This window comes from Amblyomma maculatum, chromosome 2 (assembly GCF_055883805.1).
Source record: "Amblyomma maculatum isolate TAMU_Amacu chromosome 2, ASM5588380v1, whole genome shotgun sequence".
In the NCBI taxonomy this organism is placed as follows: Eukaryota; Metazoa; Arthropoda; class Arachnida; order Ixodida; family Ixodidae; genus Amblyomma; species Amblyomma maculatum.
Window position 1 is genome coordinate 220,457,141 of NC_139345.1, and position 16,957 is coordinate 220,474,097.

Below are 16,957 nucleotides of genomic sequence, written 5' to 3' on the forward strand. Positions count from 1 at the left end.
TGTTCTTACACAGCTCCTTCTGCATCTGCTTTTGTGTCTGCTTAGGTTTTGTAACGCACCATAATGTGTACAGCTTCATATACAAAGGCGTAGCAATTTCATTATCAACTCCATTCTTATTTTATTTTTATTTTTTTTTGTCAATTAGCGGTCGCCGTCGTCAGACAAGTACTGCATGTTGCTCCTTTTGCCCGGAAGTTAACGAAGAACTCGTCCGCAGTGTTATGAGGACGATTGTTCGAGAGGATAACAATTCGGCGTTCTCGCTGTCTCGGCATCATTTCACTAGAACTGCTAGCTGAGAGGCGCACACGACCACAAAACATCATGATGTATGTGCACCCCTCGAATGTATTCAGGAAAACAAAAGGGACGCAGGAGGTTTAGGAGGTATGATCTAGTCCTGAAAGTGGTATACGTGAGTCCCTCTTAATCACTTGAGTAAGAGACAGAGAAGATCGGCATCGTGGCCATCGTGGCCACGGACGTTCCGCCACGCTATGCTCTGTGGCCATTTCAACGTGTTAGCAAGCACATCGCAAGACATCGTCGCTGCCGTATTCAGCTGATTGTAGTACATATGTGAAAGAGCATATGTGTGATCCGTACTAAGCTCGCCATACGTGTCTGACACGACGTCCCGTATATTTGCTTGTGTTATATACGTGATCGGGATTGGGGCAGGGGGTCGGTAGAACACTGCATGGGAACGGGCCGCGGGCCGGGGCTTTCTGTGTATACAGCTTCTTTCGGAAATGAAGGAAACCTGCCGCTGAATTTGGTCCAGTGATTTATTTGACGCCGAATAAAAGAAAGCGTATTGTAGACAAAGGAGTAAAATGTCTTTCCAAAACTCTCTCGACGAAACCTTTGCTTCTACAGATACTACTGCCCTTAATTCTCTGTTGAGAATATTATTACTGTAAGTTTTTTTTTTTTTTTTTTTTTTGTCTCATCTTGGCTTATTTTTATGTACTGGCGGTAAGCAGTACATTTTTAAGGCGTCTGCGCATGCAGACTTTGTCGGGCCTGGGGGGGGCCAAGTGGAAACGCGGGCCAGGTACGCGCCTGGTTCATGTGTGCATGGGCCAGGCCCAGTCCCAGGCTTGGAGTTATGGGCCCGGGCTGGGCTCGGCCTTTGGTGGGCATGGGCCGGGCCCGGACCGGAAAATCAGGTGCAGTGCTCTAGTCATGGGGTCGAGCGTGTGTTAATGCTGGAAGCACGTAGAGCATGAAAGCTTGCAGCGCGAACCCAGGACCCTTTTTGCAAGAAATTTCTATAAGCCATCCAGATATATCAACTGGGAATTAAGTTCTATAAACAAATTAGACCATGCAATTTACCATAGGCAGTATCAAATAACTATATATGGTCCTCGAAGAAAAAAACTATGGCAATTAGACCATAATCGTTCAGCGGTTCAATTGTGCAAGTGCGTTACTGCAGGAAAGCCAAATTCAATTTCGAGCGACCCGGGAATTAATCTTGTGCCCTGAACGTCCGTTTCAACTTGGATACCGCGGCTGCGCTCATGTACCCATGCATGCATGTTCAAAGGACAGTCCTTCATGCTCTTCAGCGTTTGAATTGTTATCCCGAGAATGAAAACGAGTGAATTAAAACGATGTAGGCCAAGGATTCTGTGGCTTAAAGGCTACTGTTGCAAGGTAGTTTTCACAAAATACAAAAGGCAGGTGGCGCATAGTACCACTTAATTTCAGTGGTATGTACATTTACGTTCATGATCTACACTATTCACCAGATATGTGGCAGTTATCTATTTAATCACCACACCAACCACACCAAACCATAAATCCATAGAGTTAATCGACAAACACACACCGCTTTGCCAAGGGAAGGCCTAGGCCTAGCTGTAAAGGCAGGACGATTTCTGGATACGTTTTATTGGACTGATTCGTCGATGTGCGTTCTGTGACAAAAGGGGGACTGTGGAACCTGTGGAACGACGCGCGCTATGCCTTTAAGGTGCAAACGCCACCTTGAGCAAGATATGTGCTCATGCACAGAAAAACAGAAAATCGGCGGTTCAGAATGCACATGGCTGCCGAGACCTTTCATGCCTCTTCGAGCGGTGGAGCTTCTGACTTCGACGCCCCCAGTTTGGCGAGATCTACGACGACGACAGTTCTACCGACCACTCTGCAGTAGTACAAGGCGGCCGGAGAGGTAAATATATACGTTCGAACTCGGTTGGCTAAAGACGCGCGGACTTTACTCAAATCTGGGCTTGCTTTCATGGTGTTAATTCATTTCATTTGAAAACATAGAGCCGAGTCTAATAATTGTTCTGGGGTCGGAAAGCGCGATCTTTGAGGAGCGTCTCATTTGCATAAGTGTGTGCGCAGTCGAGATCTCTCGTAAAAAAAAAAAAAAAAAAAAAAAAAAGAAAAGAAAAATTGGCGGAGGGGGGGGGGGGGGGGGGTGGGTTCCCGGAAGTTGCTACTTTGAATCTCTCACTGCCTGGGCGCTGGACATTACACTGACGCCATGTTTACTGACCTTTTACAGTAATTGGCACGGTATTCCGTACAGCACCTTCACAGACTAAGTGTCATCTTAAATAAGCTCTCTGCTCCCAGTGGGCTGCAACCTATGAGAGTAGGAGGAGGGGGAGGGAGGGGGGGGAAGGGGCTTTGTTTTAAGCTGCATCATATATGCAATCACAAATAATGGAGCTTCCAGCAACAGGCACTTAGAGAGAAAACCAGAACCCCGCATAATCTTTGTTTAGCTGTTGAGAGACCTTGTCGAGATGCAAAAACAGGATTTCTAGGAGGTCCCTTTTTGTGAGGTGATCTGCATTTGCTTAGTGACTGGAGAAGTGATTTTAATGGTTTACTGTGAATCTCACAGTCCGGTGGTGATAGACAACATTGAAAAAATGGAACTGCACAATAAATGAGATAATGAGGAAAATATTTTTCTGCCACCACCGTCACAATTACCCTACATCTCTCAAATAGTTCCATCAATGTTTTTCTGCCGCTTTGGAGGAGGAAAACAGGCCATATCAGTGTGAGTCCAGGACTAGTCTTTTATGCATTACCTCCACGTCTGATTGTTAAATAGCTTGTGCTTGGATTCTGTGAGCTGAAATTAAACTAATGCATCACCCTTGCCCTAACTCTACTATTTTAGTTCCATGCGGTTGACATATGAACCAGGATATATTATTTACATTATTAGATATATAGCATAGTAGAAAGGGCCGCTGTGTGTGTGTGTGTGCGTGTGTGCGCGCGTGTGTGTGTGTGTGTAAGGGGGGGGGGGGCACATGCACTTCAGCATGTTGCATAGAGCTCTGCATTCGAAGCTTTACTTGAATGTATGTTAACGGTGTGCCCGATGTTTCATGAAAGTCGGCTGATTTATTGTCTAACATCTATGCTCTTTGTTACCAGGTTACACAGAGCATTGATGAAGACGAGGATAGAGAGGTGCCCCTGGATTGATGCCAGGTATGAAAAAGGCTTTTGGCAGAGAAAGAGAATGCTCATGGCACAAAGTTGTCAGTGTTTAATTACATATTTGTTTCAGTTGCCCCCACTACAAGGAACTTCATATTCGCACAGTACGAAGTTTCTCGATTTATAATCTGGTATCTAATTTTCAGCACAGTTCAAACTAAGCACAGTTAGCATAGTTTACACATGACATCTCACACTGCATTCTTTCCTTGATGGTCTTTATTTTGAGATGTTTCAAAATACCTTTTATTTCTCTGTTGAGAAACTTGGTGTCCTATTAGAGCTGCCACTAAAAAGTGATAAATGTGATAACCAATAACCCTGCCTTTCTTACACCAGGCCAAAGCAAGATATTGCTTGCCAGTAGGCACAGATGTGCATGACACTCTCCTGGAGCAGCCGGCAACAGCGCATGTAAAATTGTAACATTTTAGTTTGGCCTGTCCCAGAATTTGTTATGGAAACGTTACAGTAGCTCTTGTGCTTGTTTTTTTTTTTTTTTTGTAACCTATTGTGCTGCAAGTAGAAAAAAAAAAAGAAGATTGAGGTCTAAAGATCCAAACTAAAACTGCAACCAGGGTCCAAGATTTCAATTTTTTTTTTTTTGTCAAGTTTCAAGTTTATTGCACTTCATATATGATAGCATTACATGCATAATAAATAAATACAAAAGGAGTCCCATAGTGAAATGTACTGTACTGGGACCTCCTCAGCTAATTAAAACGAGTTATGAAAGGGAGCAGTGGTTACAGCAAATGTACAAAGTAAAAATATAGTATGTTATAACAATAATAATTTTTTCCCTTGCCTCTATAACAAATGAATGTTATAGAGGCAAGGAAGAAAAATTCATTCTGAAATTATAGAATACCCCACAAAGAAGTAGCCGTAGACAGAACGACAAGTAGTATCATATCATAAAAAAAAATGAAAGGAAGAACAGCAGCATAGCGTAAAGTAATACAAGAAAATACAAGTACCCATTATTCAAATATTAATACAAACAAGTGAACATGTGCAAGAAAACAAGTTTTAAAAGTAACTTTTTACGAAGTGTGTATGAAGTATTTCATTAGTTGGTGGCACTGAATGATTGAAGAATTGAAGAACAAAATGAGCGCCATTAAACAAATGTAGCAAAAGACTTGATTTGATGTCCGGAGGTATGTTATTCCATGCTTTGACTGATGTGAATCCAACTACGGTAATTAGTGCACACTCTTGGCAGGAGAAAATTACTTCTTGATGAAAATCTAATGGTATTGGGGTCAGTAAGATCTTGACGATATATAAACTAGAGAAGATTGTTGTTACTAACAAAACAATATGTGAAAGTGCCTAAGTTATACGTGAGTAAGGCAGAGATGGGAAGAATGTTAAGTTGCTGAAAAAACTTGGGAATATTGGCACGGTATGGGCTGAATGTAAATATACGTAAAGCTTGGTTTTGTACGTGTTGTAGTGGTGTGATGTCACGTGTGAAGGATATGTGAATTTCCAAGTCGTAATGCAGTAATTAAGATGACTATGTATGAAAGCATAGTATTATGCTCATATTCATGGAGAAAGGACCAGGTTTGCAGGTTTGAAATCCATTTATCGCTCTGAACACTGATAGCCTCAGGCAAGAAACAGGAATTAGTGGCTGAGTTGCTGCTAACGCAAGGAAATGGCTTGACAAAAGCTGAAAAATGAGAGCACCTGTAGGAGGACAGGGTTTCCAATGTCACCAAGTTGCAGTTTCCAAAATACACAGTGTTATCAAGTGTGTTTACCATGCTTAGGGGACACCCTATCTGAGGTTGGTCATCAATAAATATAAGGTCACTCACTAAAGTCTGTTAATTTGCTTCTGTCAAGCTTTATTGATGACTTTAAAATCATAATTTTAATGCCAATGACACCTATAGTTGTATGGATGTACTGAAAAGTCAGTGGCTCTTCAGATACTTTTTATTTTTTTCTTTCCCATCTTTTAATACCTGACCCATATCACAAAACAGCACTTTAAGCCCTGGTCACATTGTTGCATAAACAGGGATGTGGCTTTGATATGCACCACGCTGAAGGTTTTTTAGTTTTCTTTCAGCTTGAGTGTCACTCGCGCTACCAAGAGTGAGATTCTGTGATCAGTAATGCCTGCGATAATTATGCAAAAAGCAGTTCAGTGACTTGGAGAGGTATGTCACTGTGATTTTGGAGGGAAGTGGATAAACAAAAATATGCTTCAAGGCTTAGTCAGGGCTTTGTCACCTTCTATGCATCAAGATTGGTAGGGCCTGAATTACTCTTTTCTCCTCTAATTTAGCAGCTGCGCAAGGTGTAAGCAAAGAATTGCTAAATATATACTTAAATATTGTTTAGCAGAATCAGATCTATGTACGTATCTAGCCTGACCATTAGGAGGAGCCATGTGTGGCTCTGGAAGAAGCAAAATCATGGTCAGTCAGTGCTACCACGTGCATCTTCGCGTTTTTGCTGCAACAAGAGCACGCCATAATTACCCCTCGCAGCACACAATTACTTGTGTCTGCCATAGGATGCCGCAATGTTAGGAGACTATGGCAATGTAGTTGCTTAAGATTTACACTTTTCCAATGTACATTTAGTTATTTAAATGTTTAGTTCTGGAGAATTGCTGATTTTAACTCTAATGCCACTAAGACTACTAAAAAAGGTGCTCTTCCTGGCTGAATATCGTTCCAGATACTGAAATTACGAACACTTTTTGGCTTGCAGTTGGCAAGCGGCCATGTAGCAAACTTGGCCTTCCAGCGTTCACCATGTAGCATTTCTCCTTTTCCTTCCATTGACTCCCCTTAACATCCAAAGTGTTTACATATACGGCTTTAGGTGGGCGTTTCAATCAATTTCAGTTATAACAGTTGCTTTTAAAATTATAATAGCCATATGAGCACTTAAGCCTTTCACATGCAAGTGAGAACTCCAGCAATTTCTGCCGGAGTAACTAAAAAACTTATTTTGAGCTGTCACGGCAGCTCGAGCTCTCCAGTTCCAACCTGTTGGAAATTTTTTGCTGTGTCGATGCCGCTCACCACTGAGTTCACTCAATTGCTTGCATGTGAACCAGCCTTTATGTGAAGATTTAAAAAGTAATTGAACAAATTTTAGTTAAATAGGAAACTAGCAGGGATAGCTATTGTCTCTTTAAACGTTTATTGAGCCTCATAAACTGATTATAAAAATGAATTGCATGTAGTGGCCATCTTCTCTTTTTTTAAAGAATTGGTTCTGTTGTGTCCACTTTTCTGCTCCCCCTCCTTGGTTTAATGAAACTGCCATGCAACATTAATATGCTACTGTCATATAATAGTTGTAAGTGGCGTGCAGTGCTGTTCATGAAGCTTACCATGATATGAATATTTTAAGCTTCAGTAATTTCAGAAAGGAGAGCTGGGCTAAGTTCTTATTGAGTGAGGCAAGATTTTCTCCTCTGGACTCACATTTTTTTTTATCAAAGCAGGAAGAAGTGCCAGTACCTTATCCTGTGCCAAGTGATGCAGACAGCTCAGGTTCTGATGAAGACTGAGGTCCTCAAGTGAGCATGTTTCTTTTTTTCTGAAATGCTGAAGATTTAAATGCCAGATAATTCCATCTTGACACCAAAAGCTTTGAATGAAGTGCAAATGTTAAGCATTTTGGGCAGATAACCTTTCTCTGGCTTGCATGTTCAGTACATGCTCACCTTTATGCTGACCCTAACAAATGTAAAAAAATTGAATTTATCATGCAAGGAACCATATCGCACTGTTTGTCAGTAAAATACACCTGTCATTGTATCAGTTAGACTCTGCTATTTGGCACTTATGTATAAGTGGACTGTAGGAAAATTTGATGTGAACTAACATTTTCCTCCAATTAATATTTGTGGAATATCTCATTTATTTTAAGATGCTGACTGCAGAGCTCAACAAAGTACTCTGCAAGTTGCTGATGAGAGGACACAAGTTGCAGCCCTTCTCATGTCCTATGTGATGCGTCATAAAGTCAGCGACCAGGGGGATGACAGACCCGCTGGACCTGCTGAATATCATCTAGTACCCAGGAAAAGCTCAAAAAATTGAAATATACTTGCTTTTCAAAGCTTTGGGTGTACACATTCCTGAAGCTGAGAACCACTTCTATTGTCTTGATTGTACCAGGTACTTGGGTAGTACAGCTCAGATTGAGATTCACTGCGAGAACTGTGAATGGGATATTGACATAGCCTTTTGCTCTTCCTTCCTTGTAATTCCTTTGAAAGAGCAGCTTCAACGAATTCTTGGGCAGCAAAACTTGAAGTTGCTTCCGCAAAGAATCAGAGGAAGTGTGATGACGTAGTGGATGGCATAGAACATGCCAGGCTGTCGGCTGATTTTTCAACTCACAATATTTCACTATTGTGGAATACAGATAGAATTAAAGTGTTTTAAAAATTAACGTTTGACATCTGGCCAGTTCAGTGTGATATTCTTGAGCTGGACCTTGCAGTCTGAAAGCAGAACAGGCTTATGCCTGCTATTTGTTTTGGTTTTTCAAAGCCAAACATGACCACTCTTTTTACACTCTTTGCAAAGGAGCTACAGAAGCTTTCCTTAGGATTTCCATTAGTTAAACATGGAGAACAGGTCCAAATAAGGGTATTTGCAGCTGCATATTCAGTGGATGCCATTCGTTCAGCAGTCGGAAACTATAAACAATTTAATGGTTTTTATGGGTGTGGCTGGTGTTACTACCCCGGGGGCTCTTCGTACGAATATTGAGATCCTGCTCCAGTGTGCAGGACTGCTGTGAAGCATATTGAAGTGGCTAGAAAAGGCACATCTTAAGTGCCTGTTTATTAATAGAGTCAAGGGACCTTGCCTTGCCGTGACCTCGTTTTGATGTGGTGGATGGTTTCATCCCCGATTACCAACATTGTGCCTGCTTTGGTGTCATGTGACAATTACTCAAACTGTGGCTAGAAAGCGAGTATGACTGCCCTTAGTAGAAAAGAAACAAATTGACTCAGCTAAATAGCCTGGTGTTGACCATCTCACCTCCAATAGAGATCACCTGCACCCCAATGAGGTTTGAAGACTGAGCTAGGTAATTGGAAGGTGTCAGACCCCCTGCAGACCCCCTACCATGCTCTGTACAGAGGAGGGCTCCTGCTTCTTTGTCGAGCAAATAGGTACTTTGGGCATACCACTTCTTTCTTTTTATTATTATTTCTTTTATTTTCTATTATTATCATTTTTTTGCTGGAGGTGCTGCGATATGCAGGTCTGAGTTACTCCTTTAGACTGAACCAGCTCTGCTAGATGCTTTAACAATGGTTACACGAGTTGTGTCGATACATTTCATAACTCCTCTGTGGTGCACTGTTATTCACTGAAGCTTGAGCTCCAGAAGCCTGCAGTATTGGTGCAATAGGCATTACCTTTAGTAAGTGTCGGTTTCCTCTTTCACTCCTTGTTTCCACTTGTGCAGCTTTATCCATTTTGGAAGTTTTCCAGTCATGGATGCTTACTGAGTTTTTTATTGCCTTTACTTTTACATTTGTCATTTTTGCTCATTCTTTTTCCAATTGTATACATACATATATATATGTACATTTTCCTTCTCCCTGCTAAGTGTTTTGCCATTGTTACAAGTAAGCTTGTTTTTTTTTCCTGTCATGTGGCTTCTATGAGGTATGTATTTATAGTTGTGCTTCATTTACCCTTTCATACATCTTTCCTAATTTTGCCTGCTTGGCGAGTATTTGGGTACAGTTTAAACCTGATGTAGTGAAGGATGTGTTCTCTGTGCATCTTCTTTTTCCCATTATTTTTTGTCTCTATGTTTTTTTTTTTTTTCACTTTCTGGCCTTTCATTTTTTTTTTCTTTTGCACCTCTTACAATTGTAGTCTAACGGGCCTGGAGGAAAGTGGTGGCACATGGAGCACTGAACGCAGGGCTCCACTTGGGAAGAAAGAGATAAATGAAATAAAAGTTGTTCCTCCCCCTAAATCTGCTACTAATATATCTTTGTCAGTTAATGAGAGTGGGCACGTTCCAGATATCTTGTCTTTGGTGAAGTGAATTCTTCGCTGCTGGCTTACTCAGGCACATTGACAAGATCTTGCCTTTATAAGAAAAAGTTGCTTGCCGAACTGCACTATAAGCACTTGCTTCCACTCTGATCAGCTTTTGAAATGGTAATGAAGGCTTGGAGCATCATGCTTTGAAAGGGTGATATAAAACGGGAGAGAGGGGGGCAAGTGATCTGAAAAGGCAAGCTGTTGGGTATACTTATGTTCATCTTGACATCTATTCATTAATAGCTTTCTGTTGCCATTGAAAGTCACAATCAAGGAGTCCAGCAAGGTCATATAACATTCACTGCTCTTGTGAATGCTTGAGGCAGCGAGGCTTGCCGATTCTGAAAGTCGACAGTTGGAACTTGCATGTTCTGTGCAGGGTCGGTGCCAAAGTTGGCTAGAGCTGTTGTGTCAGTGACAGAGTGGCAGGGTCAGTTGGCGGCAATATCAGTAAGAATATTGTAGATTATTTTGTCTTCATAACAATATTGTTCAGCGATTACGAAGCCAGCGGCTTCCTCCCATTTGTTGAGTGTTATGGCAGCAGTAATGGGGCAAAGGGGGCAGGTGGGCATCAGCTTCTTAGGCTTTGACTGTCTAGGCTTTTGGCAAATATGGTCAGCTACGAATGGGCAGGATGCTTTGAAGTTAGTGTCTTTTATTGTGCCTTATGTGAGCATGAATGTATTTAGCACTAATCCAGCGGTTCAGGGCATAGCCAAATTGTCTAATGCTTGTGTGTCTGCTTGTAGTGCTTTCACACTAAAAAGAAACAATGGGGACATAGTGGATTCAAACCCAGGAATTACTCATGGGAAGCAAGTATGAAGTGCTGTAGCTATAACTGCAGTGGATCCCCCCATGTGCAGAGTGCAACACACTCTTGCACTGTGCACTGGATGTCCTCGTCTCCATCAACTGCCACCTGTGCACAAAAGCTTTCGCACGTCTTACTCGATTGTTAATTTTTTTTTTTTTTTGATGCTCAAACAACTGGGTTACAGGGAACTACATAGGATGGCTAAAACAAAGGCTCATAACGCAAGATGAAGCCGTGGTTGTCTCTGGCTTCGTGAATGGGCTAAGCTTATTGTTTTGACTCCATTGCCCTTCGGGTGTCACTTGGCTGATTCTAATGGATGGCTCGTATTCTCACTCATTTCATTTTGTAGAACAAGTGCTGTTATATTTTGATTCTATTATTTTCTTTGTGCAGTCACCATTCTTTGTTGGTTTAAAATGTGTAATAAATTTTTTGAATGTCTTGCAACCTTTGTGATTATTGTCCTACAATGATACATACATCACTGAGCAGCTCATAAGTTGCAAAGGGACACATGAGTCATGATTTCCACTTTTTCTGTGCTTCCATATATCCGTAAAGTTTCAACACATTGTTTAAATATGATTTCAGCCATGCCTACTTGATGAAGCAGCGAGTCTAGAGCTCGAAACTTCATAGCTTTTTGCAGATTCATTAAAATAAAGATGCCAGATAAGGGATTTCCTTTTTTTTTTGCACACAAAGGAACAACTATAGATTGCAACAAACACTTGTTTGGAAAGTTAGAGGGCATAAAGAAAAGCTGTTTTCTTTTACCATGATGAAAATAACCACATTTTGCTCAGCCTGACTGGATTTTGAGTGTTAATTTTCTGTCTTTTGCAGAGTTAAAAAATAGCCCTTGGCTAAAGCGCTTACCTAAACACCCCCCCCCCCCCCCCCTTTTTTTTTTGTCCTTACTCACTTTTATCCTACACTTCTGCAATATGCCCCATTTTATTCTATATATATTAAATTTAAGAAGGACAAGATGTGATTATTGCAATTAGTGCGAGAGTGATGCATTAGTTTGGCACCACACAGAACAGAAGCAAAGCCATTAACAGTCAGACATGACTAGTCCGGCACTCACTCTGACATAGCCCATTTTCCTCTCCTAAAGAAGCAGAAAAGAACAGACAGAACTATCTGAGAGATGAAGGGCGATAGTGATAGGGATGAAGGTGGCGGTGTAAAAAAAAAATTACTTGCATCAGCTCTTTCAATTACATTTTTTTATGTAGTCCACTGTCACAGGATGGAAGCCCGTTATACTTTGTGGCACGGGCAGAGGCTCTTTATTTTTCTTTCCTTTTGCATGCCTCAACATAATATATGTCACAGGATGGAGGGGAAACTATTAAAACTTCTGTGATAATATAAGCAGGTGCAGATCACCTCACATGAAAGGGGCCTCCGAGAATGGTGGGGAATCCCTGCTTTTGCAGCTCGACAAGGTCTCTCCTGTTGCTAAACAAATCAGTCGGATTAGGCAGGGACCCCGTCTCATTCTTAGTTTTCCTCTTCATACCTGTTGCTAAGTTACGTTATTTGCCGTCCTATATATGAAGCAGGTTAGAATAAATTGGCCCTCTCCTCCTATCTTCGGAGATAAGACCCTGGGCCGCAGCCTCCTTAGCCCACATCTTAATTCAGCGCTGCTTGGCCACCAGCTCATTAATGGCCAGAGATTAAGACCCGCAGTAGCAAGAAGTCCCTTTTAAATAAAAAAATATTGGGAAAGATGGTCAGCTTGATGAATGTAGCTCAGTTTGACATTATCAATATTTAAAACCATGCAAAAGTTGGAAAAAAAGTGTGTTCCAGAATGAGTAAAAAGCCCGACCTGCTCGGTCTCACTTTGTGCAAGAACTTTTTGGCAGTTTCTTGGAACAGGAGCTTGTGGGTAAATGCAACATTGAATGGAAGGAAGGAACAGCTCAAACGGACCGGACGTATGAAGGCGAGACAGGCGCATGAGCAGCTCATGTGTCTGTCTCGCCTTCCTACACGTCCCGTCCGTTTGAGCTTTTCCTTCCTTCCATTCAACATGAACCAGCCAGCCCGACAAAGCTCTCTTCTTGAAATGCAACATTATGTCTTTTGCTTGTCACCATACAGTGCAATAGCGCCTATGTGTGTGTCAATTTTTCTACTGGATTAAAATTTCAGAAATTGTTGAGCACTCTTTCTGTGAATGTAGCTTTGTTGCATATGCAAAAAATATATCTTTCATTACCTTTGAAATAATCCACAGAAGGAATTAAGGGTTGAGCAATGAATATGGGTTCTGCACACTATTCGAAGCACTGTTTTATGTGTTTAAAAAAGCTCGCGCGGTAATAGGTAGTGTAATGTCTGTGATATTGTTAGTGGCCCCGGGTCCACCAGGAGCCAGAGACAGCTTGAACACACATGGCAATGTAGTGGACCCACGGACGGCAACGAAAATGACAGGAAAACAATAAAACAAAAAGAGCATCCTACATGAATGGCATTGTTTAATGCCAATGGCTGGCAGCGAGGTGTGGGACAGCAGCGTGCGTTGCCTGCATGTGGCTTGGAGCGCTGAGTGCTTGCGTCAGATAACATACGGGCTGGCGGCTGGCAGGGTACCATGATGCATTGCCGAATGCCAGTCTCACGCGGCCACGTTACCTGACCGTTCCAGCTAACAACGGCATCACTGTTCGGATGCGCACGTGTGGCCAGTCCGCACGAGCTGTCATCCACATCTACATCATTACAATGCATTTTTATTTGCACAAGGTTTAATGATCATTAAATTTAGTCCCCAGTGTCCGTTTATTAAAATTGTACTTTTGACAAATTAAATACACATTTGCAGAAATACATTTTTAGTTCATTGCCAATATGCTACCCCAAATATGATTTTGAGCACTGATCTTTGAAGGCAGCTTGAAGTGTGCTTGAAATATATTTTCAAGGAATATCCATTTTCATAATTGAGGTATACTTTAGGCACATTGCTTTCACATTTACAAAAGTACATTTTAAATTCATTTTCAAGATGCTGCCCCAAATATAATTTTAAGCATGGTTTTTCTAAGGATGCTTGAAGGGTGCTGCAAATATATCTTCAAGGGCCACCCATTTACTATACCTGAAGTGTACTTCAGACAAATTTATTTCATATTTGCAAAAGTACATATTTAATTCATTTTAAGTATGTAAAAAATGCCTACATATTTTTTCACCTATTTGATCTATACTCGAAATGTACTTTCAGATACGATATTTTTGACACATTTTAAAAATACATTTTGAATATTCAGCAAGGAATTTGATGAACATATTTCAGACATATTTTGAGCACATTCGTGAATACGAATTACATTTAAAATGCGTAAAAAATATGCCGCTGTGTATTCCAAACGTACTTCTTTTTGCTAAGGGACGTGTGTTGATAATGGTGAAAAAGAGTCTTGAGTGTGAATTGTTGCCGTTATTTTCCGTCATGACACCGGATTATGAAATCTTGTCTGTGTTAATCGCATGGTTGTAGCTGTTGTTTATCGACCACCAAATGAAGATGCTCATAAATTATTCTCATTACTCGAAACACTGTAGAGCTTTGCAAATGACAACAAATATAGTATAGTTTTCGGCTGATATTTTGATATAAATATGCTTGTGAATTCAGCGGAGAAAAGAGACCTAGAAGAACTGATTAACTTGTACGGTTGTAACAACGTCAGTACTCCTCCTACTCGAATCACTCCAGCCATAGTGACACTGCTGGAGTATTCATAATGGACATCCAGGCCTCAGAATTAAAGAGTGGTGTTATAGCTACAGACATAAATGATCATCAGGGTACATACTTGCGCCTTCAGAAAAATTCCTCTTTCAGAAATGAAACTGCAGCGCCAATTTTTTTCAAACCTTCGGATATTTAAAGAAAATGTATCCAAGGGAAACTGGCAAGATGTACTGCAAAGTAATACGGCTTATCCATAAACAAGTTCTGGGTGATGCATAAAGAATGCTTTCCATTAAAACATTAAGACGCTCAAGCAAAATTAGAAAACCTTGGATTACTGCGGAAATACTTGTAAGGATAAGGGTGAAAGAAAACCTATACCAGAAGTTTTTGAAATCATGTGAACTTAATGGGCTCAAAATGGCTAAATCTTATCTGAACAAACTAACAGCTGAAATTAAACAAGCGAAAGCCAAATATCTGAGGGATTAGTTTTCCGCATGTTCTAAAAGGACAGAGGTAACGTGGAGAAAATATAAATACAGTGTTGAATAAATCTTTTCAATTTTTTTTGCGACGTTTATTGCCTCAGGGCATAAAAGGAATGTTATGATGGATGAAGGGTGTGGTCAAATAAATGAAAAAAGGTTGGCTGATGCAATGAAATCGAGGAATGAACGATGATGCGGTCCCAGTGTCCAAACAGCATATGACTGTGGATTATGGGGGGAGAGGCCAGCTGCCACCAGGTGACGGATCCGCGTTGGCTTCAACGCTGGACATTCCCACAGCAGGTGATGGATGTCAGCTTCTATATTTCTAGACTTGCATTCGGGGCACCCAGGGTGTGGATATAAATACCGAAATTGTGGTCACTTTCGGATCACTGCTGGTGTTAGGGCCACCCCAACTCTAATCCTCCGAAGCGCCACCTCCTCTGCACGGGTTAGACCGCACGGTTAGACGGGTTAGACTGCACGGGTTAGAATTGTCCTATATTAACCATCATTGCAAATAACGAGGAGATGTCAGGGGGCCGCCTGGCCAATGAATTTAACAAATATTTTGCGGAGATGCCCATGCGCACTGTTAATACCAACGCTTTAAAGTTTGACACTGGTAATAATGATAAATCACTTTTTCTGCAGTCTGTTATCCATGATGAGGTCAGATCCGCATTCCTGAAATTAAATAACAGTGGAAGTTCAGACGCAGATGGCATACCGGTTAAACGGGTAAACATATCTCAGATCTACTTCTGCCCTTCCTAACGCACATATTTAATCTGTCTAGCTCCCAAGGTGTTTTCTCAAAGCGCACGCAAAAAGCAAATGTCATAGTCATATATAAGAAAGGCAACAAAAATGACATGGGAAATTACTGGCCTGTGTCTATTTTTCCTGGTTTTTCGAAAAATCTTGAGAAGATCATTTTAACATGAATGAACAGATTCTGCGATAAATATGACATACTAAATACTGAACAGTCTGGCTTCCTAAAAAACCGGTCAACGAAGTTTGCTTTGTTAGAAAAAAAATTTTTTTGAAGGCATTTTATTTCTTGAATTGTAACCGTCCCCTAGGGTAGTTAGAAAGTATGGTTTCAGTGGAGTAGCGTTAAATCTGATGAAATCTGTTATACATATATAAAAAAAAGTCTTCCACCCTGGAAGACTTTTTTCTTTATTAAATAAAGTTGTTTCCATCCATCCATCCTGTTATGAATAGCCGACAAAAGTTCACTTACATTAATGGCCACTCATCAGGCTTTAAACCGATTCTATAAAGGCTGCCCCAAGGTCGCATCTTAGGGCCGTTATATATATATATATATATATATATATATATATATATATATATATATATATATATATATATATATATATATATATATATATATATATATATATATATATGAGAAGGCGAGCGGCGATCGTAACTTGAAGAGGACTGCGGAGGAGGCTCAGGGAACACGGGCGAGGGGGAAGGGGGAAGATTGTACGCCGGTTCACGTGTATAGTCGTAGGGATGAGAGCCACGATTGCGGCACAAACGAGCCACATGGCCGGCGACTCCACAGGCGTAGCATATAGGTCGGTAGTCTTGCGTGCGCCAGGGGTTGGAAGGCTGCGGCTGTGGTCGACGGCGGAGAACCGGACGATAAGCGAGGATTGTAGGTTGCTGAGTTTGCTGAGATCCCTGAGGGTCATATAGGAAGGGAGGCCGGCTGAACACAGGGGCGACAGGGGAGGGCCGTGGCCGCACCAAAACATCAGCGTACATGAGAGGAGCGGCCACCAGGGGCTGCTGAGGAGGTGATGGCAGACAGTTGACAGCCGTGTGGTGCGGACGCCTGTTCTGTCGCTCCTCCGATTGCACGTGGCTACGGGAAACGGATAGCAAAAGAACTGTGAGTTGAGCTAGTTGGTGCATCATTTTTTAAAAATACACAGCGCAACAAACATAGGACAAGCGAGTAGACGGGAACAGCGCTGTCCTGTCTACTCGCTTGTCCTATGTTTGTTGCGCTGTGTATTTTTAGGAAACGGATAGACTGGCGACAGCGGGAGCTTCGGAAGCGTCAAACAGATGAGTTCTTTCTTTTAATAACTTTATTTAGCTTTCAGCTAGTTAGGTTGGGTGCAGCCTAAAGAATAGATGTTAGCTCTTTGTTCTAGCGGCCTGGTTTTTCGTGCCGGCAGCTAGGTTTTCTCGGCGTTCGTTTTTTAACTATTGTGTTTAGATAAATAATTTTTTTTCTAGGCTATTGGCTTTCGCAGAATTGATTTTAACACGTGTTTGCTAGCCGTTTCTTGTGTCTTCGTTTGGCAGTTTGTATATTCAGAGAATTCGTAAT

The 16,957-nt window shown here is 41.4% G+C and overlaps 1 protein-coding gene across 2 annotated transcripts; it reads left to right on the top strand.

The window, feature by feature from the left end:
- Positions 1 to 1,807: 1,807 nt before the first annotated feature.
- Positions 1,808 to 10,534, top strand: LOC146201325 (uncharacterized). 2 transcript variants are annotated; one of them, XR_014705314.1, is made up of 4 exons: positions 1,808 to 2,188; positions 3,424 to 3,480; positions 6,971 to 7,048; positions 7,402 to 10,534. XR_014705314.1 is itself a non-coding variant. In XM_084595768.1 (4 exons), exons 1-4 carry the CDS (start codon positions 1,977 to 1,979, stop codon positions 7,406 to 7,408), a joined length of 351 nt encoding a protein of 116 aa, XP_084451894.1. In that variant the 5' UTR covers positions 1,808 to 1,976; the 3' UTR covers positions 7,409 to 10,534. The 2 variants fall into 2 exon arrangements, 1 of the variants encoding a protein (XP_084451894.1); XM_084595768.1 differs by having other exon boundaries at positions 6,974 to 7,048.
- The last annotated feature ends 6,423 nt before the right edge of the window (positions 10,535 to 16,957 follow it).